Raw genomic sequence first — 25699 nt, 5'->3', positions numbered from 1 at the left:
AGCTGACCAAGCATTCATTCATGTTCAGCTGAGAGGTAGGTGATGCTTCCTTAGCTCTCACAGATCCTCCCTTCCAGTGGTGCTCCTCCAGCAGACCTCAGCTTGGGGAAAGCATCTCTAGGGCTGACTGCTGCTTTCAGGATACACTGTGAAGCTCTGATCAAACAAAAACATTCCCTTACCAATTGCCAAAAGCAATGAATTTCAACCAGGTTGGAGCCTTGTCTGCAGACCAGTTCCCATCCATACAATCTCCTGCCCTGTGCCTCTGCTGGGAGGGGAGCTCAGGAAGATGGAGTGCTCTTAGTGCCAGTGCAAGGTGTGAAGTACTGGGTGTTTGTCACATAAGACTGAAGCCTGACCAATATTAAACTCAGAGTCCATCTGAGGAGACAGTTCTCCAGCTCAGTTCCAAGGATGGGTGGCCCTGCTGACACAAAGCTGTGGCTCCTCCATCCAGCTCCTGTCTGCTGGTAAACAAAACCTCATGCAAAATAAAGATTGTCAAATGTTTTGTTGTGGAATCTTGGCTCTGTCCCTCATGGGGTTGCACTCCAGGTCAGTTCAGCTGACAAGGGGTGTTCACTGCATCTCCACAGGGAAGCAGAGGAGGACACCAGTTACAGCAGACCCAACACAAATTTCCCCAGAGGGTGACCTTTTCTCTTACAAACACCTGATGTGTCTCTGTCACTGGGACCCCAAAATCTCACGTCTTATCAGGCCCAATATGGTGTATAGGAAGCTCATTTTGCTATATACCTCTAACATTTTCAGAACCACTGAAGTAGCTTTTGGCAAACAGAACTAATTTCTAGTGCACAAACTGCACAACTATCACTGTCTGCTAGCCACAGAGAAGCTTTCATGGCCCAGTGGCTGATCTGATGAAGGAGAGGTGCTGCTGGTCCCTGAGGAGCTGTGGGCCCGGCCTCAGGCAATGCAGAACCACATCGAGCTCAGCTCTGCAGGCTTTGCTCTCCCTCTGACAGAGATTTCAGCCTTCCTGCAGCAACTGGAGTTAGTTCACAAAAGCACTGATTTGGGGACATACTCCCTCCCACCCTTGGTCTGGCTATAAAGCAAATGCTGGAGGCTGCACTGTGAAGCCTCATGGTGCTTCTTACCCTTTGCACCAAAAGGAGACAACAAACCACAAACTTGTCTTTGGGTCCAAGAGGTGGCACCTGTGGTTCAGAAGAGACCCAGGGTGTGATACAGTGTGAAAGCAATCAGGGTGGCTTAAACCTGCCTAGCACGGGTCAGGTAACACCCAGTGGCCTCATGATGGGTCTGAAGTTCTCTTTCATTTAGCAGCATAGAAATACTCTGTCAGGGCTGGAAACAAGGTCCCCATGCCAGATCAATTTTCTGAATCACGAGTCCCTTCTAGTATGCTTTGGTGCTTGATTTTTTCCAGCTAGTATTGAAAAGAAGAAATCCAGTGAAGGAAAAAACAAAAAGCCCCAAAGAATCAGGCTTCCATTGGCAACTTTTTGAGAGGCCTTGAGCAGATCCTTTTTTGCTTGTTCCTAACTTTGTCTTTCCCAAAATAGGGCATGGGGTTTGTAAGGGCCAGCTGCAATACCAGCCAGCTGTGGTGACTGCACCACTGTGACCTCCTCTGCAGGGAGCTGGGCAGCAGAGTTCAGAAGCTGCTCCTGTGCGAAGAGCTCCCTCTCTGAGATGGGTTCAACCCTGTCAGGTAACGGGAGAAGGACAAACAGAAAATTTGTATTCAACAGAAGTATTCTGTGAACCTTGCAACTTTTAAGTCTGCACTCCGCCTCCAACAAAATAAAAAAAATCCCATGTATACAGCTGAATACTTGGATGTACCTGGAAGATTCTTCCAGCAGTAAGAGACTCCAGTGGGAAGTCTGTCACTTACAGGATAAATTAAAATTTTAAAAAGAAATAGCAGGGTGAAGTAGTTTTCTCTCTGGCCATGAGGTAGCACCGTTGAGCTATTCACGGCTAAACCCAAAACCAACCTGCCTCAATTTTACAAGCAGTATTGTAAAAACACTGCAAAGTATTGTAAAATATTTACAAGCAGTGTTTCTTCAGGCATAAATTGCCAGTAATTTTACCTTGACCATCTCAAGAGATTAGGTTTACCACTGTGCTAATTTAGTGATGAGTCAGGCCATGCCAGCCTCTCTTGGCCATTTCCTTCCTCTATGATCTTTCCAATTCCTTTCATGAAAATCAGCATTTCACTGACTGTGTTCATATCATGTCCTTTCCCCAGATGTCTCGGGGCCCCTGGTGAGTGCTGGTGAGTGCTGGTGAGTGCAGGCTCTGCCAGGGTCTCAGCTGGCCAGGGCTGTCCTCAGCCAGCCCCACCACACAGGCCTCCAGGGATGAGCAGAGAGAGCTGGACAGCCTCAGACTGCAAACTGCAAAGTAGGAGTCTCAAAAAATATTTACAGGTTTGAGTGGCAAACTCAGTTTGAGCTTCCAGTGGTGGTTTTTGTTTACATGAAAAGATAGATAGAAACAGACAAGTCAAATCTATTCTTGGACACCTATATTTGATTATATTATCCACCTCTTGAAGACATTGAAAAATTGGAGAAGAGTGCACTTTGCCGCCAGACAATGTCTGGAAAACATCAGATCATGGCCTGCAGGACATCCTCTTTCCTCCAAGGCAGCTCTCTGCATTGTTTTTATGTACCTTTGCCAAGAAAATCCACTGGTCAGAACAGAATGAAAAAATCCAGCTTGCAGAGATGCTTTGCTGGCCCCCTGCAAGCCCATTGCTCTGAAAAACATATTTCCTACAGCAAAAATGATCTCAGGGAAAAGAACAGAAAAAGAAAGGTTATCTTATGAAAAGCTCTTTGCATCTGCAGCTGCATGGTTGATGGGACACACTCGATGGCAATCAAGGAAACACTACCCTTAACCTTTCAAGGAGGTTGCATGAACATCAGATAAAATTCTTCAGTCCCAAATGGCATTCACCTCAGGAAAAGGGAATTATGCTTTCCAGAGCTTCTAGGGAAGCTAACTGTGCTAACATACAATCATATTTACTTCCCTATAAGTTGTATTGCCAGGGGCAATACAAGAATTGCCCAATATTTGCTGATGATGTATCTGACACACAACCTTTTTTTTGCAATGTTTGATTTGGTTGCAGCAGGAGAAAGTTTTGTGCTTTTGAGGAATACAGCAGGACTTTCCATGACAATGGAAAGTTGCTGGCAGATGTATGCTGGTAGCGTGGAAGAAAACATGTCAGCCCCATTGATGGAGGCAGGGCAGAGAGGGGAAAATGTTACAAGAGAAACATGGAGTAAGTGGGAGATTTTACCCAGCCTACCCACCATGCTGCAGCAAACCCTGTGCTTCATAAGATGGAAAATTATCTGTAGTTCCAGCAAACACCACAGGGCTGCTGACATGGAGGCAAGTCCTACAGGAAGGAAAACTATAGTGACCTTGGAATATTATTTGGATGCCTCAGTCTGAGCTGCAGCAGCTGTGCTGCAGACAGCCCTGCCCCACTGAAGACCAAGTGGCTTCCCTCAGGGATCAGCACTGCTCAGACTCTTCAAGCCTCTGGCAGCCTGACCATGAGGGTTTGCTGGGAGGTTTTGCAGGAAGGCAGATTTCTCATGTCTTTCATAATTCTAATAGCCAACAGACGTGGTGTCTTCAGACCCCCTCCCTGCAGGGCCAGCTGACAGACAGAAAGCTCACACTCAGTTTCTGCTGATGCTCTGAAAATCTCTCTGGAAAGCAATCCTCCAGGTGAGACACTGCCACAGCTCCAGTGGTGCTGTTGGTGGGTCCCGAGCACAGACAGCAGTGACAGCAAGAGAGCATTGCTGAACGTGGCAGGGGCACCTCCACAGCCCCCTGCAATCCTCCTGCATCTGGCTCCACTGAATCTGGGTTAACAGTGTGGCAGTGGAGTCTGGCTATTTTTGCACCTTCTACCTCAGAAATTTACAGATGCAAGCTCACATTGTCCACGGCCAGTGGCTCCCAGCAAGAAATGGAGTAGGCAACAGAGAAGTTTGGGAACTGCTGTCCTGTGCTTAGCAGGGCTTTGAGGTGTCTTTTTTTTAATTTTATTTTTATTTCTTTTTTTCTTTTTTCTTTTTTTTTTTTCTTTTTTTTCTTTTTTCTTGTTTTTCTTTTTTCTTTTTTTTTTCCTTTCTTTTTAGAATTAAGATGCCAGCTCTTAGTTTTGGTAGGATTTGAAAGGATCTAAGACTGCACAGGTGGCCTTCCTCTCATCATGGAAATCTGATCAGGATGCTCATCTCCTCTGTTTCAAGGGAACTGAACAATGAGCAGCTCCCGTGACTTACCTTGCCTGACTCCAGAGTTTATCAGGGGCCTTTGAAGTCATGACTCCTGGACTTGCAGCAGAAGCTGTTTCTTGGGGTCAGGAGCTGTACAGGCAGTGAAAGACCATTTCTGCCTTTCCTCTACCACAGCAGAAGCACATCATGCTCAGGAGTCACTGCTTGGGATTGGCCCAGGGCCCAACCAGGGAAGCACCACCAGCAGCCCTCAGAGACTCTGTGAGGTGGAATCTGTTATATGGAGTGAGGAGAATACGTGTGCAATCCCTTTGTGCCTCCAAAAACCTCCAGTGCAGAGAATGTCTTAGGGGAGAGGAGACAGTGGGATGCTGGAGCCATTACTCAGGGTGAAGCATAATCCACCAAAGCCTCACAATTGAATTCAAGACTTGTTCTGTTTGATGATAATTCAAAACCCTGAGGGTAAAGCTTTTAAAACTCATTTAACAAGAGAAAGTGTTTGTGACTTGGGCTGATATAAGTGTTTCATACGCTCACTGCATCAAAAACATCTCCCAGAGCAGTTTTCAGATCTCTACTGAGTGGGATGGGGGAAGTTCTCTGTTAGTGAGTGCTAGACTGCCAGACAGCCCAGCTATAATGAAGCAGACTAAAGTATATCTGGATAATGAGGTTTTGGCTGTGTGGCTCTCCCTGCACCTGGAAGAGGTAGTTTATCTAGGCCATTATGCTGAATGTCTGAAGCAAAAGTTTACCTAGAGCATGCAACATCTCTCATCCATCCTTGAAGCCAGCATGCCCTGGAGGGCAGCAAAGGCAGAGGTTTGACCTCCAGCAGGTCTCTCACAGCTGAATTTGCTCTTCTTTCTCCATCTTCTTCACTTTCAGTTGCAAATCAGAGAGTTTCTCAGTGCTGGAAAATGTTTCTGCTAGGCTTTAGCCCAGTAGTGCCCTCCCCAGCCATGGGGACATGGTAGCACACAGCTCTTATCATTGGGAATTGGCCTTTTCACTTTCTGCTGAGTGTAAATCTTCCAGTGTCATCTCACCTGTGCCTGTTGTAAGAGAAACAAACAGCAGGGGAAAGGAATGTTGTATCTAACACTGGTTTCTTCTCTCATAGGCTTGTGTATTTGCCAGTGTCACTCTGAAGAGCAGCCTGAGCCAAACTCACCTCACTGGTGCAAGATGAACCTCATTTTGTGCTTTAGCCCCAGCCCTTCCCACCAAAACCGTGCTTTGTGCTACAAAAGCAATGACCACAGTGAAAGAAAAAGGTAAAATTTAGACGACAGAAAATGGGTGTGAGACAGACCAGCAGCAGGAATTTAAGTAGCAAATGGGGTGAGAGCAGATACTCACCTAAACACAAAACCACACATTGAAGGAAAAGGAGCATGGCTTCACCATAGTCCTTCAGAAATAAGCATTAAGAGATCACAGCCTCACCCTGCACCTACCACAGCACCATATAATGGGTGTAAATCCTCTTTATAAGGTGACTTGAACATATGGAAAACCAGACTGAAGCTCTGTTTTTCTGTTTTAATTAGCATCTGCTTCTCAGCTGGTCCATGTCAACCCTCACAGCCAAGAATGAGATACTCCAGCATCTGGAGACAGACGTCTCAGCTAACCAGTGCACAACATATCCAGTCTCTGGTAAATGTAGCTGAAAGCAGCCTGGGCCACCAGCCTGCCAGCCCTGCCCCCGTGTCTGCCCAGGGCACAAAACACCGACATTTAGGAGTGTTGCAGAGGAGGAGCTGGCTGAGAAGTGCTCTGCTCCCAGGTCCAAGCCTTGGCTCAAGTCTCAGGCAAACATTTCTGAAGAAGGGATATCTGCAGGTCACATGTCATGTGCCTCCCAGGGAAAAAACACAGAGCAAACAGAGATCAGCTGATCTCTGCAGAACACTGGGAGAAAGCCACACAGCCAGCATGATTTCTGCTTCCTCTTCCAGGATGTGCCCTGGAGAGGTGCTCCATGGACACACGGTACCACCTCCCCAGTGCCAGCTGGGCACGTCTCTGGCAAATTCCCTGGGCTCACACAGGGATGCCTGGTAGCCCGTGGGGAGCAGGGTCTGCTCCTCCCTGCCAGCAGCCATCCTCCATGCCATGGGAGGTCTGTGACAGCAGGAGGGGCTGTGGGGATCAGGGTTTGATTAAGGTGTGCCAGGGAAGAGGTCTGAGTGTGTGATGCTCACAAGGGGACATGAAAGAAAGCTGTGGAGGAAATTTCTCCCCTGTCCATCTGAGGTCCAGATCCCTCCCCAGACCAGGTCTGAGCAGCTCCCAAGACATGGGTGCCTGTTTAGCACTGCTCCTTCTCTCTCCTGCTTTGTCAAGCCTGGGAGGCAGCCCAGCTTCTCTGGTGCCTGGACAGCAGGACAAAAGCAGAGGTGGTTTGCTAGCAACTCCCTCCTAAGGACTCCACACTGCTGGTAACCCCACCTGAGCCCTGCAAACAAACAGTAAGGCACAAAGGATGCTTTCTGTGTCTTAAGGATGCTCTTCAGAGTTGTTCTTGGTCAGCTGAGGAGCTCTAAACAAGTCTCACAAGAAGATTCAGGAGTCATAAGATTGATCAAATATAGTAGTATTCTTGTTCTGCTAGTGCCTGCAAAAACAATAGGATGATACACCCAGTTCCAAATTTAGGAATGCCAGTATTCACATTATTTATCAGTATTTCCTTTTTTCAGAACATAAATCCTTTGGGCCAATGTGGATGTGATGGTAATGTAGATGGGAATGTACTGTATCAGTGCTGTAAGGGCCTCTGGCCTTGGGATTTTCTTTCCCCAGAAATGACCACAGAGTCACCTGTAGCTCTCTGATCCTCACCAGAGGAATCACTAGTGGCACTGGAGACTGAAATACACAGTCATTTTCCTGTGTGAGTTTAAAAATAAGGATGCACAGCTCACCCAGTCAAACACATTTCCCTTCGCTCTTTGGAAAAGAGGGCAGAACAGCAAATCAGGGGAGCAGAGATTGTTAAAAATTAGAACAATATCCCACACATGCAATACAAGAAGTGCAAAGTAAAAAAAAGCAATGACCAGGAAATTCATTGCTGCTTTGGTGCTCTAGAACTAAGTGGTACCACATGAGAATTGCCACCGTCCTTCTGCTGAAGCAGGAGGGGTTCACTTTTCTCACCTGGCTGCCCTCTTCCAAGCAGGAATATTGTTTCGTCTGGCATCCAGGACACAACTGAAAGCACCGTGGACTCACCATGAAAGGCTGAACCAGCCTGCTCAGATTCTGCCAGCCCCAGTTTGTCTGGGAGGGGGCACTGGTTCCTGGCAGCTTCCTGGTGCACCAGCGGCTGGAGCAGCCCCAGCTCGCACCTGGCCAACAGGGAATGGGCCTGTCCCACCTCAGGAGGCAAAGGAAGAACAACCCAGCTGGAGCCTCAGAGCATGTTCTGGGAGTCACCGGGAACCCACGCTGGGCTCACACCCCGCCCGGGCCGGCACAGAGCCGGCGGGGAGTCCCGGGAAAGCGCTCCCGAACCCTGCCCTGTGAGCAGCACACCCCGAGCAGCACCCCGGGCTGCGGGGCGGATCCTGCCGGAGATCCTGCACCCCCACCTAGCGGCCTCAGCCGTCCTGTGGCACCAAAGGCAGGAGGGAAAACCCTGAGGACATCCAGGGCTTGCGAGAAAATCGCTGGCTGCCCGAAGGGGGTGAGCAGAGTGCCAGCGCACATCCCAGCAGCCGGGATTCCCTGCTGTCACCCCGGCTGTGCCTCAGCTCACAGCTTCAGGTGTCTGCACCGTGAGAGATCATGCCAGGTTCTCTGCAGTCCACAGAATGGAACTGAAAAATTTTAAGGTTTGATTAATTTCATCCTAAAGTAGACATGCTAAAAAGTGGTGTGAATCACACTTCAAGAGAGGCCTCTCTCTTTCCCCTGACTATTAGAGGATGAGTAACTAATTGAAATGTCAGCATCTACATGGTGGACATCTGCAACTGAGAGGCACATCCTATTTTCTTTGTCTTATGACGTCTTTTGAATTAGTTTAAATAAATCTTGCTTCTCATGGATATCTCAAGAGATTTGAGACTGCCTGGTTAAGTAACACTCTAACAGCACTGTCAGAGTTGTGCATGAACATATTCAGCAGAACATCATTCCCCATCCCCTGCAAAAGAAAATTCACTTCTGGTTAATGCCATTTCAAAGCCCCTAATGTCTGATTTTGAACACTCAGCCCCTGCCATACACAAATACTGAGATGAATGAAATTTCACTGGCAAGGATGGTGGCATGGAAATTCTTCTCTTTGCATCCCATTACCTCCAAGCAGCACTGAGATTCTTGTAAGGGAAGAATAAAGCTTCCCAGAGAGCTCACCAGCTTTGTTCGTCCTCTACTGCAGCATTGTATCACTGCCCAAGTGACCTCCTTGTCTGAGTGAAGACAGCGGTGCGGTTTCAAAGACAAAGGCACAATTAGGAGCAGTCAAAAGACCTAATCTGAGGGGCAGGTGGGATGAGGGGTGCCCTAGAGGGCCCTTCCACATGGAGTCTTTTGGTGATTAGTGACTAGGACAATGGTGAACACAAGATCTGAGACAACAGAAGGGGCAACAGGCGGGGCCTGCACTTGGGACAAGAGGAAGATGCTGATATGCAGGGTCTGTCTCCATCTATTCTGTCCAGGCACCAGGTGAGGAGAAGAAATTGGGGTAGTTTTGGAGGGGCAGGGCCAAGGGAAGAAGGAAGGCAAAAGAAGTTGTGCCAGCCTTGCCTGCAGAGACCCCCAGCAGCCCTGTCCTGCAGCACCCACACGCAGGGAGCCAGGGAAGTGCCCCACTCTCCTCCTTGTTAGCCCCAGGCAGCTGCAGGGGTCCATGCACACATGGCTGCACGATGGCTCACAGGGTTTTCAGCTCTGAAAGAACACCACAGAAAACCACAGCTCTCCTTCACAGCAGGAATTGCTCAGGCAGGAAAAGCATGCAGAGAAAATTAATCATTGGACAGCTCTATTAAGAGAGCATCATTCAGCTTTGGGAGCCCAGTGGGCAAAACCAGTTCTGATTTTTCTACTTTAGGCAGCCCAGGACTCCTGGCTGTTCCTTTACATTGACTGTGTCAGGTCCCACCTTGAGAGCTGAGCAGGCCCTTAAACACCAGAGCACTTGGCCTTTTCCAGCCCAGCGAGATGGGTCCTGCCTCTCCATGAGGATTTCCATACCTTTCTCCTCTTAATGAGACTGATACTATCTGCCCAGGCCTGCCAGTATCTTCATCCCCTCTCCTGTAGTCATAACGTCCAAATAAAGCAACAGCATCAGCCATCTCTGATGCCAAAATAGTTTGGGCACCAGCTACTCATTGGTGAGACAAGTGCTAAGTCCTCTGAGGGCTCTGCAAACTACTCCCTATGAAGGCTTTTTGCTTACTGCTCCCTCTTCCTGCATCTTTGACAGAAATTATACCAAGGTGCCTTTTCCAAAATGAAAAAGTACATCAGTTTTCAAACAAAAGAGATTCAGGCCCAGATCTAGCAGGAAAACTAGCCTGCCTTTGTGCCTCTGACAGTCTCCACCATGCCAGCTTGAGGCAGCAAAGGGTGGGGAGGGTGCCAGGAGCAGATTCCACACATCCTCTCTGGTGGTGAAGTTCTCCGGGTGGCTTGTCCCCATCTCGTCAGCTGTGCTGACCCAAGTGTTTCTGAGACTGCTGTGAACCTGGTTAGGTAGGCGGTCCAGGTTTTCCCAAAATCTCCTCCTAACAACTCCCAATTATTTCACTGATTCAGTTTCATCAGTGCTATTAATGGGATGCAGGACCAGAGCCAGGGCAGGCAGCAGAATCTCTTTAAGGGGGCCTTAGCACAAGAGGAGACATACCACAGAGTTGTTCTCACACCGCTCTGGTGCACGGGAGGCAAAGCATTTGCATCTTCAGACACCACAGATGAGTCTGCCTATTTTTAAAGTTGCTTTTCTCAGCTGCAATCCTCTCTAGTCATAGGCTTCTATAGAAGCCTATAAAAATATAGCTTCTATAGAGAATGAGAAGTAGGAATTCTAGCTGAGCTGAAATGCACAAAAACTTGCCAAAGAAAGCAAAACACAAGGCGTTTCAGGGTAGCCCCTTTTTTTGTATTTTCATCAAGTATTTCTTTCTTCACCTTTAATTCATAAAATTCACTTTTATTCCCATCATCAGATTTCTCTACACAAACATGATGATTACAGGTTTAGTTTCCACCCTCAGAGAAATAAATGGCTGTATTTATCCAAAGTATTTTTCTTAGTTAAATTTACAAATTCATTCTTTTGGTACGTGATGGCAATCCTGTGCACTGCTGTCAATCTCTATCAAAACTTAACTCTTTTGCCTGTAAGAGTCCTAGCTAGGTAGTACTTTTGTTATGGCCTCAAGTAAACAATAAAAAGTGTACTTCTCTCTGACAGCTTTAGGAGAGAACAGTGCAACTGTGACAGAGGTTAAAGATGATTAATGAATTTATCAAGGTAAGTCAAACACCACACAGACCCCACACTTGTAGAGAGAATTTGCTCTCAACATTAACCCGACTGATGTCATCTAGGGTGTGCTTTTGCTTAAGATTCAGCACAGCAATATTTTCAAACTAGTAAAAAGCCAATTTCTGTTTTCACCATTTCAACCCTTTTTACATCTAGCCCAGGCTGCTGGGGAGCTTTTTGTTTAATCAAGACTTCCAAATTATTTTTGCAGGCAAACCTACTAACACTAGGCAACTTTGTGGTTCAAAGTAACAGGTTTGCACAAAACCAGTAAACCCGATGATGTTAAATTTTCAGGTAAATCAGAGTGGGTCAAAGGGAGTAGCAGAAGAAAAATAAGGATTGAAATGGAAAGGCATGTGCAATTTGTTCACAAGTTAGGAGAGCTGGTTTCTATCTTCAAGATCAATCTCCAAGGATCCTGTTATATTTTAGGAGTCCAGAATAACTGATTCGTGGGGACTCTTTGCAATTTTTTCTTTCACAGATCAAATCCAGAATCTTACCCGTATAGGAATACAGTGCTTCTGTCTTAAAACTTCCTCCATTCCTCAGTACCCACTTGAGCTTTGGAATAATTTATTTTATTATTGATTTATTTTATTTGTTTAACGACAGTAGCCCAAGATCCAGAAGGAAATGCTGTCATCAGTCAGCCCTGCTAGCCTGGCTGCAACGCATCCACAGAAGGTGGCTCGTGGGAAGAGATGCTGTTCTTTATCTCCAAGTACCACCCACTGTCAGTGCCTACACCACATTCCTCTTGCAGCACCCATTTCCTGGCATAAAAATAATGAGGGCTGGCAGGGTTCACACATTCTCCTGCTATCCAGGTGAGCTTCTCACACAGACCTTTAAAAAGGTGGAACAGCACAGAGTACTGCAGAAAGAGGATGGGAATCACACAGAAGTTCAGGTGTCTCACACAGCCAGCTGCCTTACCCATCTGGCTCCTGTCAGCACACCAGTCCTGCCCTAGCACACTGCTTCAGTAGGGAGAAAACAGGCACAGGGAACTTCTTTGGGAGTAGAGTCCCAGAAGACAATGGCCCAGCTTCTATGTTTTTGATCAAAAATAATTTTGTTGCTTTTCAGCCTTGGACAGGGCAGACAAGAAAACTCACCTGATGAGCTTGCTTATGCCTACGCTTTTTAAATTTTTGCTATTTTCTTCATTCCAGACACAAAGGATGTTGTCCCAAATGTCCCAGTCAAGCTATTTCTCTTGTGGGCAGGATTTCTGAGTGTTTCTGAAGATAGCATCAGATATATATGCTACAGACAGACAGGAGACAGAGGCTAAGCAAGGACTGAAAGTCCAGTTTTAACACAACCCCCTCACCAAACACACAACATCGTGCTGTAAGAAAAGCAGATTTCAAAGATTTCCTATTGATATAAGCTGAGATACATTAGCAGGAAAAGAAAATTATTGTATACACTGGATGAGACTGAGTGAAAAAGAGAGAGCTGGAAATGGTGTTACAGTAATTTTGCATTTAACTCTTCTCATTTCTTACAAATCTGGTCTCAGTTTCCTATCTCATTTTAAGTAAAGTTTTGTTTTCAAAACAAGGCTTACAGTTCCTCAGCAAAACCCCACATTTACACAATTGTGGTTAAGTTCATCTTCACCAGGACACTGGTGATGTGTCTTCCACCATCAGTTTGGTTTTTGTTCCTGGATGTGGTTTATCTGTTAAACCACTACTGTCACTCAGCTCCAGCACGCTGCAGCAGCTCCTCCCCAGAAGCTTCTCGGAAGCACACGCCTGATTCTGCTCAGAGACATCCACTGCAGCAGTGGGAGCCACCTTCAACATAAGCTCAGTGAACACACCCTGAATGCTGGTCAGCAGTTTTCCATCCTGGGGGGCCACTGCCCAACCTCCCTGGAAACACTGCCCGAGAAAACCAGTGTGTGCAGCTTGTCACACATCTCAGAGCCAGAGTTCTGTGCACATGATTAGCCAGAGAGGCCTGGTAAGCTCCAGGAGTACGACTAGCACAGACCTCAGCAAGCCAAGGTTTTGTCACAGAATGGGTCCTAATCAGAAGGGTGATGGTTCCATAGGTCTATGAGGCAATCCACAGGCATGCAGGGTGCTGTGGGCTCAGCTCATTCCTCCTGTCCTTTCAGCGTGGTCTCGGCTCAGTTACTGTGCTGAGTACACAAGGAACCAGTTCAAGATGCTGACCTAGCTGAGCAAGCTTCCTTTGCTAAGGCAGTTTATGGCTGGCTCAGATGTGCAGTCTGGTTCCCTGCAGAGTCCCATGGGTGCAATGCTGACAAGAAAAGGGGTGGGTGGGGGTGGGAGGAGGAGCAAGGATGGGATTTGGCAGGTTACACTCACAAGATCTTCATCCATGGCCCACTCTGAGCAGATGCTATGCCTAGAGGCATGCTGGCAGCCACTGTGAATTTAAAAAGACTCCAAACGTGGACACAGTTTTCAGAAATAAACCATTTCTTTTAATTGGCAAGTAGAACACACATTACAGGGCATTAGTATTTTATAAACAATATTAAGTTACAAATACATGTTAAAAATTGCAGTTCATGGCAGCTAAAAGCTTGGAGTCCTACATGCATCTTGCAATGCTTCATTACTTCCCTTTCCCCAGTCTGATGGGTGAAGATGAATAAAAGATCATTTATCATCTACTAGAAGGTGGTCTACTATATATTCAAACAAAACCAAAACTTAATTCCTAAGAACATCACTAACAAACAGAGGCATTCAAAGTACTTTAGCCATCTTAAATCATGTCAGATGCAATGAGGACACGGTTAAGAATTATTCTTTAACTCTTGAAGCAAAGACACAGACATCTTCACATTAAAGTGATCAATGTTTTGTGATCCAACTCAGCTTAAAATCTGTACTAGCTTCTATCCCACAGAGGCCTAAGGTCCATCATGCAGGCTTCCAAGCCATCAAAGCTAGATGTTTGTACATCAGACCCTTACACAGAGAAACTATGGTGTACAACTAAACAGCATACATAAATATGCACTGAATATTTAGAAGATCTTTATTCCTCTCCTTTTGTTGGTATTAGTGAGATACACAGCTCATTCCATTTTTGCTACACTCATAGTATTAACAAGTTATCATTTATGCATGTTAATATACTAAATATCATTTAACAAGTCTCTTTTAAAAAGTATTTAAAAACACTTTTGGAAAAGTAGAAATCTATTTTCCAGAAAAGCAAGTGGTACTAGGATAGCATGGACTCCAGTGCATAAACATCCTTTCAGAGAAGACCCATCTTGATGGCTTTTGTGCCTGGGAATCAGCATGTCTCAGCTGCCAGATTCATATTCTATTTGTCCTTCTCACTGTGGTGATAGGAGGTCATCAAAATCAACTTACCTTGCCTTTGGCAGAGTTTCAAAGATTACCATTCACTGGACTGTGTAAGAGAGACACGTAGCTTTGAAATGAGTTCATTTCTTTCTTACTCATATTTATGAGTCAGTTTTACTGTACTGCTGAGATTGTATCTTCAAATCCAAAGTCTGCTGAACGTGCCTGGAGAAATGACTTCGTATCTCACAAATAGCAAGAGTACCATTCAGATTTGAATTTCTATTAAAAACTGTGCACAGTTAGCAAAAATTACACTGCCGTAAAAACAAAAGGCCTGCTCCTTGGCCTGCTCAGAATACAAGCTACAATGTGGATGATTACGCCAGGGGGATTTTTCTCTGCTTCTTTTCTAAATGCAGGCATTAAAAGTAAAGTGTTACTAAGCTTTTCCTAAGAGAGCACGCAGGGGGTATGGCATAATATACATTAATCAGGAACAAAAACCAGTAACAAACAACCATTCTAGAAAACGCTGCTTATTAGCAGCATGCTTGGTTTCCAAAACACAAGGAATTGCATGGGAGTTGACAAGATGAAGTCCACACACCTTGATCATTGAACTGATCACTAGATTCCAAGAAACCAAAGCAAATTTAAAAATACACATGACAACTGCCTAGAAGGCAGGGTTTTATCATCTGTCAATAACCAGATGAATAAAGTGCATAGCAACTATTAAAACAGTTTCTTGAAAAGAGAATACGTTTACCAAGTCTCAAAGTTTGTAAGCTTGACACTTATCCATACATTTTGCTACATGTGTGGCTTCCCTTTTGTTTTGCTGTTTAGCATCACTAATGAACCCTTCAGCACTGTCCTGTGATTTCCTTTGCACTTCATATGGAATGTGCTGAGATCTCTGACTGTTGCCTGATGTATGTCTGGAAGCTCTTGTCACCAATGGGATGTTCCCTAAAAGAAAAGGAAAAGCCAGTATTATACATGGAGCTTTCTGTCAGGACATGGAAATGTCAGAACAGGAAGTGGAACACATGAGAACATTTTCCCTAAACTTGACTTTCAAAGTTGGAACTGTAATGGTAATAACGCATTTTACTTGAGCTAGAACTGACTGAATTGATCCTCTTTTTTGTCAGCCATACGCAGAATGCTTTATGTGTACACCAAATACAGCCATGTGACTGTGACAGCCACTCTTTCCATTTTTAAACCAACCAGCTCTCCAAGATTAGCTGGTAAACACAGGTATCTTCTGCTGTTAACTGCTCAGCTCACCAGCATGGGTTCGAAATTTTAAATCAACAGTGTAACAAACCCACATTTAAATTTTATGAATGAAACTGCATTAAAAACAAGCATTAAAAATTTCCTTTCAGTGCTTTAAAATATTGTGATATAAATGCTAAGTCACAGTACTATTCTGTATGTATTTGCAGGACCTTTTTTGGACAAAATATTGTAAAAGCCAGAGCATAAGCTCTGGGAAGGGAAATACCATCTTCCAGGACTGTTCCCCTGTTTGTACAACCCATTGCACTTACTGGCTTCCATACTTTGTCTTCTTAAATTTATCCCTCTTATACTGAGCGTGCTCCTGCTCCAAAGTTCCAACACCTTCAATAATCAGCTTTAGTGTTTTATATGTCTCCTTAGGGTCATCGATGATGAATGTAGAATATTCCTCCTCTTCAGGTCCATCATACACAGATTTGCTCCCACAGGCCTCTGGAGAAAAAAAATAAAGTACAGGGATAGATACCAGGCAGGGGGGAAAAAGCAAGACAAGCAAACTAAAAAAGGTCAGTCTGGGGTTCATACAGTTTCTTGGTTTGCTTCTGTATGACCACCACAGAACTGTGGCTGACATCAACAGCACAAAGTCCCAGTCCTTTTGCTGCGCTGTTGGGAGCCACATGGGCTGTCCCATGCCCATCCTCTCTTCCTGGTCTTGTAGAGAAAGGGCAGCAATCCTGGCAGCTGGTCCTGGCGTGGTGGGAAGCCATCCTTTGCTGCACAGGCAATGCTTTAATCTCAAATGCCACTATCTGTACCCCACACACACATTTTGGAAACTCTTACACGGGCCTGCCTCTGCCACTGTGCTGTAGGGTTGGCCTGCACAAAGTCAAGTATTCACTTGCTGGGACAGGTCCCATCCCCAGGCAGCAAGTACAGGCTGAATTTGAAAACATTACAGGCTGGAGTAGTCATGTTTTACCACATCACCCCTAAAAGATTCATACAATAAGCATAAGCAGAATATGCCATGACTACTGCCTGGGTGCCTGTTTGCCTGTTTTATGACATATCCAAAGGGGCAAGTCATACTTCTGTACCTTCTGATCTTACCAGGGAGCCTTCCTGACTGAGATATCTGGACACTGACTGCACACAAACATCCACAACATATTTCCCATGTGATCTACTCCTGCACTGTAGCAGAGTGTATTGGAAGGGGAAAGAAGAGGAAAGAGTATTTTACTTAGTTTCTCCTTCTAGCTTTACTGCTGTCCCAGTCTCAGCTTTCAAACTCCCTTCCCCTGCTGCACTGTCTGTGCCAGACCTGCGTCCTTTTCCCCAACACCGAAACTCGATGCCGGCTCTGGCAGCGAGGATTTGGAACAGGGGAAAGCTGGGCACCAGTTCAGACAGCTCGGAAGTGGTGAGGATCTTGAATTTGCAGTTGCACAGCAGCCAGGGACAGATTAAAGTGCTTTCCAGTCCGTGTGTTTGACACCACTGGCTTATCTCATATTATAAAATAAAGTCCTATTTAAAGATCAGTGCCAGAGCGAAGGCTTCCCCGCCACTCCCTGTGCTAAACTGGGATTTCAAGTCTGGCACTGTGTACACCGGATACTTCTCTTGGCAGGCCTACTAGTACCAACTTCCTCTGCTGTCTCTTCTTTCTTTTATCCTTTCCATCACATCTCTGCTTCCCTCAGCTCCTGAAAGTTTCCCAGCCAAAACTCCACTTTTCAACATTTCACAGGCATCCACAGGTCATCCTCGATGGGTAATGCCGAAAGCCTTTCCGAAGAAACCTTTTGTACCCAGGCTGTTCTTAGGATCTCAATCAGGGAATGTGCGTGCACACGACTTCTGGTAACACAAAACCGTGTTCCACTGAAACCTCAACTTTGCTGGTGCTTCTTGTCAGGATCAGTAAACCTCTGGTTCAGTGCTGGCCCTGGTTTGTCAATTCAGAGCATCCAAGCAACGCTCTGTGCCTATGCTATTTTAGGATGATGTGGTTAAGACCGTATTTCAAACAACTGTTATTACGCAAAGAACTTTTTACAGACCATGAGACTGCACCGAAAATAATACACACAACTGCCTCAAGACAGCAGAAGGGGAAACAAGTGGAACAAAGGCCACTGTGTTCTAGGATGTGATTTGCAAGGCTGGTGGAGCCAGACCATCCAAATTTTCACAGGTACCTTTGCCTTAGTAAGTGAATTTGAGACGCAATGACCTTTAATCCTCACCTTGCATTTTCTCCAATTTTGGCATATACAGGTTGAAAAGAGAGTAGATGCGTTCGGTTTCTCTATCTCCATCTATATCCAGTTGTATATTTGCTGGTAGGCCTCTGTAAGGCATCAGGAAGAGAGATAAAGTTATATGCTAAACAGTGTATTATGGCACATAAAGCACTTAACAAGGAAAACAAAGTAAAAGGGAGTTCTCATGAAAGCCAAGAGATTGTGTGTAACAGAGCTCAAAACCTTCCACTTTTTCCCAAAAGAAGCAGACAAGTTTAAATTTCTTTATGCTTCTATTTATCCAGCATCCTTCTACTGACTTGAAAGAGAAGACTGTATCATAGCCAGACATTTTCATGAATTAGTCAGCTACAACCAGAGGGAGGAGCCAAAGCACTGAACTTCCAAGTACCCAGGTCTTATATTCCAACTACCACTAGAGTCTTGTTACTTCTCTCAGTTTAGATGAAAATTGCTTCCTCCAAACCAGACAATCCAGCTTCATTTAAGAGAGAGCATGAGTAGCCCCCTGAAAGGATCAGTTTAGAATTAACTCTATCAGAAGATGAGTGCTTCAGGAATTTACAAACAAAATATTGAGGAGATTTCAAACATTTTCATAACGACAGATGAGCAAAACCAAAGTATTTTTAACTCCACAGTCAACTCCTATCACCATCTCTAACTCTAAAAAGTCAACATTGTGATGAAGACATGCAGAATCAGGAACACCAACAGATGACCTTTGAACACCTGCACACCTGGGAAATCCCGGCCAACTGTGCCCCTGCAAGTCCCCCTGCAGAGAGGCCCGTGGCCGTGGCTGCACGGGTGGCACACTGAGACCCTTACCCTGTGCAGGGCGTGCAGCCAGGGGTGTTATCTGCAGTGGCTTTACAGCAAAGCCAGTGCCCATTGAGGTAGGCCGAGGGGTGGTACACGGTGAGGCGCTTCTTGTTGCACTGGCTAACTTTGGTGAGGATATCAATCCAGTCCTTGGCCTCCACACAGTTATTTGCTTGGATATACAGGACTCTCCTTTCAGGCTGGATCACCTGGAACATCTGCAAATAAACCACAGAATAAAGCACCAGAATGAGTCAGTGAATTTAAGACTAGACTCGGAGTGAGGATTTATTGCAGGAAAAAATACAGCATACTAAAAGAATGGACCAATAAATACATTTCAACACAAAACCAAGCAGCAAATGTGCACTTAAAAGAACAAGACCTTTCACCTGGTACAAGGAGTAAGATATCATTCCTGTAGGGGATGATTTACAAATAGCTAATATCAACTTGCTGCTTGGGTCTCAAGATCTGTTGTCAGCCTTGGGGAACCAATTTTAGTAATGCTGCAACTCCAAGTTTTGGAAGGCTGACAGGGGAACCCAGTGCTGGCCTGAAAGGAAAGGGTCATCAGCAGGAGGCAGAAAAGAGAAAAATTAGACTTTGGATCCAGCCTTAGTGACAGCTTTGCTTTAATTCTGCCATTTTGCTAGTCCTCTTAGTACCTGTTTCAGCATGACCCTTGCCTTTTAGTAACTTCCATGCTTCTGCACCCAGCTAAGCTGCTATTAGAAGATCACAGAAATACTGTTCCTCTTCGATTGACATCAGGTGGTTTAAATAATTACACATGAATTCTGTGTTACGGCTTGAGCACTGAAAATCTAAACTAAAGCTCTCCTGCCTGTTCAAAACAGCTTGCAGTCCAAAAGGGTATTTTTTTCCCTCCTCTTGAAGAAGGAAATTTTTGATGCACAGCCTTATTGCTTGTTTACACTGATCATGCACTGAAGATTACTAAGCTCAATTTAATGATCCTAGCTGCAAACTTTGGAAAGGTAAATTTCCTTTATTTGCTCTAGCTTCTGCAAATACTTAATTTTAATTAATTTTCTTCTCTCTTTCAGGTATGCCTAAATTTTCTCCCCTCTACTTGTTCATTTGATTATTGAAATCATTAGACATTACACTGCCCATATCATATGGAGTACTATTTTCCAAAGAGCTGGTTTCCTTTCCCTGCTTTAAAAAGAAAACCAGAGAGGTGTGCGCACACACACACAAAAGCCCAACAAAAACATACAAACAAACCAAACAATAACAACAAACCAGACCAAACAAAATTGAAATTTGCCTTTGTCTGTTACATAGACCTGAAATATTGGCTGGAATTCTGCACCTAGCTGGTTTGGAGAATGTTGCAGACTAGTACCAAGCACAGTCCTTTCTTCTTTTGTGACACTTTTAGATGTGCATCCATCCAAATAGCAAAAGGAAGACTCAAACAACCATTTCCCTGGATTTAGTATCCCTATTGGTATCAGACAATTATTAGAAAGGCACATTACACCACGGCAGTGAAGGAGCTGCTTGGTGTGATCAGTCCAACAGTGCCAACTACACACCAAAGAGTCCTTTCAATAAAACTTTTCAGGACATAACCGGCAATTTGAGTTTGGGAAACAGGGATGGAAGGAAGAAAAAGGAAGACAGGAGCGTGCAGTTCAACCCTCTACTAACACAGAGCTAAAAGGAGAAGAATTTTAATGTCCTGCTGGGGTAAATGGAGCCTCCTGCATTGCAATAAAGGAACAGATTTAAGGAGTATGGCTTTGTGTAAGGGGATACCAACCAAAGTGATCCAATATATGGCAACAGTTACTGAGGAGCCCACAACTAAGCCAAGAATTTCAAGTGGCTGCAAGACCTTTACACCACCAAAACCATCAGCTGCCAAACAACACAGAAGACCCAAAGAGCACTTAAAGCCACACTGTGCTTAAGACCAACGATGGCTACTGGCCTTACTGCCAGACAGCAGATTTAACATGAGTGAGAAAGACACACTTGGTGCAATTCCAAGCACAGATACTCTGAGACTATTTATACAAAATGCGAATTTTTATCACACAAGCACCCACGAGGGAATATCCATTGCAAATACAACTGCTGTGGTGTTCTGAGAATTCTGATCTTGCTGCAGTAATCTATTTATGTATGGCAAGAAAAATAGGAATATATCAGCACAAGAAGGTGGTAACAGTATTTTCTACTGTCTACGGAAAGACTGAATCTTACTTTCTGGTATGGGTGTAGTCACCTTGATTTCCCAGGTAATACTGAATTTAAGCAACCAAAAGAGCACAGGGGTTTTGATGTTAACAATAAAGACATATTTTTCCAATAAAGAATCTTTACAATACAGACATATTTTGGATACTCAGTCTAGCTCAGTAGACTTAGCATAAGTTACAGAATTATAGCTCTCTCCTCTCTACTGACAGTGAGTTTTATCTCAACTGTGTGGCTGCTTTCAGTTCAACCAAGTTAGTTTGCAGACTGCAGTTAGCAAGTTTGTCACATGTTACAGCTGCCTTCTGATAGCTAAAATTATTTTGCAGCTTGGTTGGTTTTTGCCTATGTAGTAGTGTTATAAACACCAGAGCAAACTATAGTACAATTGAGATGTGTTCTAGAAGCAAGTGGAACTGAAACTTACTCCATGTTTTAACAGAGAGAGAGAGAGACTACCAAAATAATACTTAAAACTGGGAAATACTGAAGAGCCTAGAACTGTATTTCACTTTTAACAAAGAGCTGTTTGAGGAACTTAATATCAAGGCAGGATTGAGCACTGCCCTGCATGGTGCTCACAAGCACTGCAGATGGCAGGAAAGACTTAAAAGCAGGAAAAGATTGAAGTCACAACCATTTATGCGTATAAATAAGCCTGTTGTAGATGCGTGTTCAGAACTGGGAAAAAAGTTGAGCTTTTTTTTTGTTTACTTTTAAATACAATTTTTAAGGGACTGGACTCAGTTTTATAGGCAGAGGTGTATGACCCAAACTGATCAAGTCTGTTCTCACACATACAGAAGTTGGCAGTAATGTTCCATGCATGAGAAATACAGCTGTATTTTATTCCCTACTGTGGCAAAATCAAAACCATACTAGCACAGCACAGAAGTTATTTTGGTACATAACCTACCCCAAATTAAATATAAATATACAAATTAATATATATCATATATTTATGTACTTTCACGAACCAATAAAGAAATCCAGTAGCCAATAAAGAAGTTGTGATCCTTCACAATTAAAAGCAGTGAGTTCCTTCCCACCAGAGCGCCCTGGCAGAAAGGGCAGGGACTCGATCATCTTACCTGTGTGTGACCTTACAGAGCTGACAGCTGAGCAGCAGCCTCAGAACTGAGTGTGCTGCAGATCACGAAAGCCAAAGGCTGCTGACTGGGCTGTTAAGAATCTGAATGGGCTGTACTTTTGGAAACTCCTGCTACTATATAGAGAACAAGCAGCTGTGGTTGTACATCTTTCAACAGAAATCCAATCCAGGTTACAAAAGGGAAAAAGGCGATTAGGCTGGTGGATCTGGAGCAGCCTAACAAATACATTAATGAAGATGACCTACTTACATTTTTCATTTTGAAGGATTCCTCCTCTAGTCTTTCCACTGCCAGAATGTTTTCAATTGGAATGCTGCACAGAGGGTGATCACCTGCAGAACACACAGACACAGAGATAATGAACCACTTACTCACAACTCATCTTCACCTTTTGCCCTTTTTCTAAGGGCTGATTCAGTTTCTTTGAAGATAATTTTGACTGCATAAGAAACGAGGAAAAATCTTTTACTCAGCAGGGATTTGCTAGCATGGTCCTTAAGTATTATCTTAAGTACATTTCTGCTTTCAGCTGCACTGCCTTATTCTAGCAAAACTCCTAGAAACTGATTACTCCAGCAGGACACAGTATATTTACTGCAAAGGTGACAATGAAATAAATCATTCCTGTCAGCTGAACTGAACTAGTGGTGATGCAAGGTCTCAAAGCTGAGTGTGAAATAATGACTGGCATGATCTGAACATACTTCCTTATCTTTCTTACTCCCTATGTACTTACATGATGGAAGGAAGTGGTATTTGTTCTGTACTACTGAACAGAAAGGAACAATTTACAAAAAGCAAAATCCTTGCTATTAGGCAACATTAGGTGAACACATTTTGAAAGTCCAATGATTGCAGATGAATCCCTGTCTACTGCAACCAGTTGTGCCAATGCTACAGGAATTTATGAGTGCATGCTGAGATGTATCTGAGCATGCTCAATACAAACCCAAATTCCAGCTTAAGGTTTGTAAGATTTGTTTCCTAGGACAATCTAAGTAACTGTGAAACCTACAGATGATGTTAATAACTGATATTAGACAAATATTATCAAACACTTCACTAACTTAACATAACTTACTGCCATCCAAGAAGCTTCTCTAACTGTCAATACAGACACTAAAAAAAGAGCAAGAACATACAGGCTGACAGACATGCCTGCACTGTGTCTTCTACAGTTACAGATCTAGATCTCACACAGATCTCCACTCCCACACAATCCTTATGTTTAGTCTCTGCTCCAGTGTTTCAAAACAAGACTGGCAAATCTTTGTTACCTTTGCTTTTCTGATAGGTAAACTCATGGTTTGTCAGGCGAAACCATCTCTTCTTGAAGTTTTTCATACCGAATCGTTTTCTTCCTTGTGCTCTCTTGATCATGAACCTAGTAAACAGGGCATCAATTGTTACAATACATGCTCATGTATGTAGATTTATACACATACGTATATACATACAGATATATGGCACTGCACTTGCAAAGCTGTAGGAGGGGACACAGAGTACTTTCTAATTACTGAGGTCTTTTCTTGGCATGGAAAAGAGTCCCATTTGGATAGGTTTAGTGCATCTACTAGTTAGGTCTGTCCTTTTTCCAGATCTAGATGAGGGGCAAGACAAGTAACTTGAATTGTAGTTAGTTAACTGAGCTGCAGTTTGTGTCCTTTCTGCAGTTACAAATCCAGCTAAATGTTTCCAAGTACAGCAGAAAAAAGGCAGAACATGGTTAGTACTGCTCTGCTACGCTCCAGTGTTGACTCTACAAGCTTTTTTTTTCCTTTTTTTTTTAAGCTGTGAGAAAGCTCAAAAGGTTTAGACTATGTTTAATAATTAAAAGGCAGGTGTAAAGCCTCTGGAGCACAGGGATTATACCCTTACATGCTTTAATCACTCTCAAGCTCTAGAAACAAAAATCAGGATGTTCCACAGTCTCATTTGCAATTGCACATAGGTACTGCAGTTGAAATGCAACAAAGTGATCTCACGGCTGGAAGGTAGAACACCTCCACCCCTTTTTTAGCAGATTAGGAGTGTTCATTTAGTGAGCTGTCAGTTTTAATTAATTTCAAACTTGAATGATTTTCTTGTGAAATTAGTTTACTGGAAAACCGTGATGCATCCACCACTTTCCTAACCACTAAATCAATCCAAAAGCCTCAATGTGACTTTGGTGATTTCATACTGCTCAGCATCACTTTTGTTAGATAAAAATGCGTGTGCATATGCAGTAGAGAGTTGGTAACAGCTACTCTACACATCACATTAACTATTGTGCCAGATACAGAACTGTACAATGGAGTGGGTAAAAACTACTTCCTACAGAGTAGTTTTTATCAAGTAGGAAGGCACTATACAGCACAAAGAGCACACAAGAGAGAACAGTGAATGACCTGGTTTCAGATTTTTCAATAGCAGAGCTAAAATGCTTACAACAGCTAATACTGTTTCTTGCTTCTGGTACCTTCAGTCACAAGTAACTACAATACCTCTGACCAAACTACAGGTCTGCTTAAAGACCTTTCTTTCAAACAGACACCCAAGTTCCTTCAGACTTTAACTATTTTGTAACCAGCTGGGGTGGTGCCTGCTGCTCATTTCAAGCTGTGTGGGCAAAAGCTGACAAAGACTGTCTAGAGCAGAAGATTTTTTTTTTAAACTGGTTGTAGTTACACATTTCTCATTCTTAAAATAGTAGACAGTTACTGTCTTGGTCCTTATTCCTGGAATACTTGAAAAATATTAAATAACACCATGTGATTCAGGTCATCACCAAGCGCACTGGCAGTAGCCCTCATAATTCCAGGTTAATGCAAATTTCAAAGAACTGATACCCTTGGGGCAGGACAAACTGCTCCTCAAGTTAGCTTCTAGTCCTTCTCATGCCAACACTTAAAGACAACTTAAAACTGCAAACTCCTACAGAGCCTCCACTCTTTGAAAAATGCAGACTCCATATGGCAGAGCTAAGAGCTCATTTCTAATTAAATTCTTCATAGTTGACATAGCCAAGAGAAAAGTGTTCTTTTATTTTCCAGAGATAGGTGACTAGCATTCAAAGTCACAGAAGTTATCAGGTCAACTTCTCTGTTTCTAGCAATTGCAAAATGTATGGGAAGTCAGAGCAAATAGAAGCACAAGGGGAGAAAAAGTCCAAGATTTAAGCCCATTTCAGTACAAGGTGGTTGGAGATGCTTATGGTAGACCTGAGTCTGGATCTGCCTTAGCTTTTCTTGGAAGTACTGACATGCCCTTTTCACCAACAAAAAAAAAAAAGTTCTCCTCTTCACTCTCTTCCTTTTGGAATGAACCAGGCAGCTGTGAAGCAGTGATGGCATGATTGATATCAACAAACCCAAGTGCCCATGACTAATCTTTTCATTCAAAAGTACTTATGCTATAGCTTTCCATTTGATACTCTTAATAGAGGCATAGATAGATTAAAAACACAACACCAAACAAAAATATTGTAAAGGCAAATAGAAACTCCACTAAACAGCCATTCAGTCTGCAGAAGAATCAAATCAATGGCTTTGAAAAGCCCCACAACAAAACATGGCAATAATGCAAAATGTAAAAAAAAAATAGACTAGTGAAGGCCACTTCTTAACCTTGAGAATTATTTATATAAGTACTACTTAAGAAGTGTCTAGAAAACGTCTAGACATGGTCTGTTCATCCCTTCCAGTAAGTTCTTCAGGATCCATACAGTGCTTCTTGGTGTCCTGCCTACAGACCAAAATCCTTTATTCTCAATTTACAGAAGGTTTTTTTTTTTACGGAAAATAAAATAAAAGGTCAACATCAAGAAATGGGTAACTAAATGTTCTCTGCTGGGTTTACACAGGCATTTCAGGATGGTTAAACAGAGTAC

General features: G+C 43.8%; 1 protein-coding gene across 1 annotated transcript in view; it reads right to left on the bottom strand.

The window, feature by feature from the left end:
- Window positions 1–13259: 13259 nt before the first annotated feature.
- The window catches only part of RASA3 (RAS p21 protein activator 3), a 129850-nt gene continuing 117410 nt past the window's right edge, over window positions 13260–25699 (bottom strand). Inside the window, exons 19-24 of the mRNA XM_063392714.1 lie at window positions 23106–23212; window positions 22078–22160; window positions 18488–18699; window positions 17639–17742; window positions 15689–15872; window positions 13260–15098 (exon numbers count right to left, since the gene is read on the bottom strand). Of these exons, the coding sequence (XP_063248784.1) occupies window positions 15023–15098; window positions 15689–15872; window positions 17639–17742; window positions 18488–18699; window positions 22078–22160; window positions 23106–23212 (766 nt within the window). The 3' untranslated portion in view covers window positions 13260–15022. The remainder of the gene's footprint in view (window positions 15099–15688; window positions 15873–17638; window positions 17743–18487; window positions 18700–22077; window positions 22161–23105; window positions 23213–25699) is intronic.

The sequence above is a fragment of the Prinia subflava genome, chromosome 3 (genome assembly GCF_021018805.1).
Source record: "Prinia subflava isolate CZ2003 ecotype Zambia chromosome 3, Cam_Psub_1.2, whole genome shotgun sequence".
Taxonomy (NCBI): domain Eukaryota; kingdom Metazoa; phylum Chordata; class Aves; order Passeriformes; family Cisticolidae; genus Prinia; species Prinia subflava.
Note: the sequence above shows the minus strand (reverse complement) of the source record. Positions and strands in the feature narration are given on the sequence as shown.